The 3,350-nt window shown below is 43.2% G+C and overlaps 1 protein-coding gene across 1 annotated transcript in view; it reads left to right on the plus strand.

Moving 5' to 3' along the window:
* Positions 1-3,350, plus strand: part of LOC104941570 (putative helicase mov-10-B.2) — a 12,199-nt gene that overhangs the window by 3,988 nt on the left and 4,861 nt on the right. Inside the window, exons 9-15 of the mRNA XM_010766690.1 lie at positions 706-848; positions 963-1,139; positions 1,604-1,716; positions 1,884-2,080; positions 2,320-2,417; positions 2,575-2,672; positions 2,758-2,856. Of these exons, the coding sequence (XP_010764992.1) occupies positions 706-848; positions 963-1,139; positions 1,604-1,716; positions 1,884-2,080; positions 2,320-2,417; positions 2,575-2,672; positions 2,758-2,856 (925 nt within the window). The remainder of the gene's footprint in view (positions 1-705; positions 849-962; positions 1,140-1,603; positions 1,717-1,883; positions 2,081-2,319; positions 2,418-2,574; positions 2,673-2,757; positions 2,857-3,350) is intronic.

A 3,350-nucleotide genomic window follows, 5' to 3' on the forward strand; every position in this document is an offset into this window, starting at 1 on the left:
GGCCGTGCGTCACGACTCTTTGAAACATCTTTTCCCGGAAATGTATCCACGAAGGAGCCGTGGAGGACCGTGGAGGACCCATCAGTGTATCCTTGGTTATAGCTCCTCCAGAGAGCCTCCTCGGCGCTCGATCCTCGAAGTGCATTTAGAGAAATGAGATGTCCTTCAACATGGCGCGCTGAAATTCATTTCCGGGTCACTACCGGAGGACCGACGATTCAAGGATTCAAGTGATAAGGTGAGGGGGGGGGGTTACCTTGGTTGGTGATTGGCTAATGGTTACACAAGCCAAAAAAATCGTTATGACATCATAAAGTGGCCAAAATCTGATGAGCTCATTTTAAGACAGGTTTTTATACTTAGAATATAATGTCTTAACGCAGAGGGGACACATATTTATGTATTCAAGACATGAAAAAGTGTTTTTTGCGTAATAGGTGACCTTTAAGCCATATAAAGCAAGCATTAGTGATGTGATTGTGTATGTTTCACGTATTTAAGCCATTGATATCCATTCATTACAGGCGTCTTTACAGTATGTGATGGTAGTGGGTGAGCAATGTACTGACTGTTAATCATACATCTCTGAGAGCAGTTTATGATGCAATATGATGAAGATAAAATACATTTAAAGTGAATTTAATAAACATTGCATTATATTCACCTGCATATTCTCTTCCTTCCTGTTTCACTTTCTCGTGTCAGTTGCCCGGTGTAGCTGAGAACCGCCCGTCTGTTCTCCGGGGGGATTCCCTGCTGGTGTACCCTGCCGGAGAAAAGAAGGTGAAGTACCGCGGTTATGTCCATAGTGTGCTTCTGGACAGCGTCAAACTCGGTTTCAGCTCAAAGTAAGATCCCTACATTATTCTAACATACTATAATTAGCAAATAAAAGTATTGATTTATTATATTACGTTTTTTTTTATTATCTAAGAGTCACACTGTTTGTTGTGTGTTTGCAGGTTGCTGGATCACTTCATAGACAACATGAAGTTCAATGTTGAGTTCACTGTCAACCGGCTGACTGTGCGTGTTCAGCACCGAGCGGCAGAGCTGGCAGCTGTGTTCAAACTGGGAGAGGTGTTGTTCCCCGTGGCAACTGCTGACCCCTCCCAGCAAACTGAGCTTCCCGACCTCAAGTGAGGCATGCTAGCATATACTGAAGACTGTATCTAATGTTATATAGATATTCATGTTTGAGCTGGCTATTTCAGCGCTAAATGCTGTATTCAAAGTCCATGTCGGTTTAAAATAATTGGTTATGCAACATTGCTAAGCAAACCCTGTGAATTCTTTTACTTGTACATGGAAGAAGTCTGTTGCAGTCTTAATACAGCATGAACACGACACAGACAGTAACCTCAATAAGAGGACAATGTTGGGATCAGAGCAATTGTTTTTTTTAGAGGGGGCTTTCAAATGTGTAGCTCCATCTAAGGATGCTCCCTTGTACCCTATGCTAAAGGTCATAAGAAAGGAAGCCTCGAAGCACATTTTCTTTCTCGGTTAGGAAACTTCCTAAGCATTTAATGAGATTTACTGTGCGTTCACAATGACTCTTTCATCACATGGTACTTTTGTTCCTCTATCTTCATGTGAACAGGCTTTTTGACCGCAAACTGGAGGCAAACGAAGAGCAGTTGAAGGCCGTACAGCACATTGTGAATGGCTCCTCCAAACCGGCCCCTTACCTGGTGTTTGGCCCGCCCGGAACAGGTACAGCAATTACCAGCATATCAATTTGTCTCGTCTTCAAGGGAGACAAATTAACATACAGTGCACCCCATTGTTTAAGCAATTTAGGTTTGATCTGATATCATACTAGCTGTGCACAAAGCCATACATTTAAACACACTTGCCTTGACTGTTCCATTTCTGTTTAGGCAAAACTGTGACTGTGGTGGAGGCGATCAAGCAGATAGAGAAGAGGGAAGCCACCTGCCACATCCTGGCCTGCGCTCCCTCCAACAGCGCTGCTGATCTGCTCTGCATGAAGATCCTGCAGCACGTTGACGAGCACAAAGTGTTCCGCATGTACGCCAGCAGCCGCGACCCAGACTATGTCCCGAAAGAAGTCATAGTCAGTGCCCATTCATTAATCGCATTATCATATTTATTTGATGTAACATCATTCACTCTCAGTCATGTGGTCACAGTTAGATTATGTACACCATAGTGCGAGTTGTGATGCATAGCAGTGGCTTCAGATGTTACGGGACCATTGACTTACGTGCTCTTTGTAATACTGCTGCATTTTGTGTTGCTTTTTATGTTAGTGTCTTTTTATAGCCTAATGGAGTTTTTGTGGTACTTTCACAGGCATGCTCTAACCTGTTAGTGGATAGTTACCTTTATCCTGCTAAAGAGAAGCTGATGGAGTATAGGATCATGGTCACCACTCTGTTAACAGCTGGAAGGTAGTGAATGACATTCTCAACTGCATGACGGCATCAAAATTACATTTCACAATTTTATTTTGCAGTATTCACATCCAAATTACTAACAGTCAACTCCTCAGATGAACTTCTATGGAGGAGCTTTTACTGTATTTTATGAACTCTCTGATTTCTGCAGGCTGGTCACAGGAGACATTCCTGATGGTCATTTCACTCACGTGTTTGTGGACGAGGCAGGACACTCTGTGGAGACCGAGAGCTTAGTCCCATTGGCAGGTAAAAGGAAACAAGCAGTGTGTTTTTCTGTTATTGAATTAAACTTCGTATGTGTTGGTTAATTTTAGTTTATTGTGTTATAAAGGGCTCCTCAATGCAGCGACTGGTCAGGTTGTTCTGGCAGGAGACCCCAAGCAGCTCGGCCCCATCCTCAGATCCCCTTTTGCGATGAAATACGGCATGGGTAAGTGATGACGCACTCACATGTAAGCTGTTCTGTTTATAACAAAATTACAAACACTGTAGTTTTGCACATACAGTAACTGCTTTTCGTTTATGCATATACTTTAAAGGTTGCCTATTATACTGTTTTTCATCAATATATTATAGGTCTCAGATATATATACAAAACTTGTCTCTGAAGGGTTTGGCTCCAAATACCAAACGGATCATGCATTGCAGCATCCCATAATCCCTGTTTCAAAAGTGCTGATTCTCTGTCTGTTACTTTAGATGAAGATAAGGAGCCCCTCCCCACGCCCCTCTGAGAGATATTTGGTTAAAAATAACACAATGGTGCTCTAGGAGGAGATTCAGGTGATAAGGGTGTCACTACCCCGGTCTGCAGCCCTGCCCGATCTGCAGTGCGCATGTGCGAGATGGTCCGCCATATTGGACAACCCGGTACGGCAACCCAAGTAGGACACTTGACACAGTGGCTTTTGGCAAAGCTCAAAA

Source organism: Notothenia coriiceps, unplaced genomic scaffold (genome assembly GCF_000735185.1).
Source record: "Notothenia coriiceps isolate Sejong01 unplaced genomic scaffold, NC01 NC01_scaffold00003521, whole genome shotgun sequence".
Lineage (NCBI taxonomy): Eukaryota > Metazoa > Chordata > Actinopteri > Perciformes > Nototheniidae > Notothenia > Notothenia coriiceps.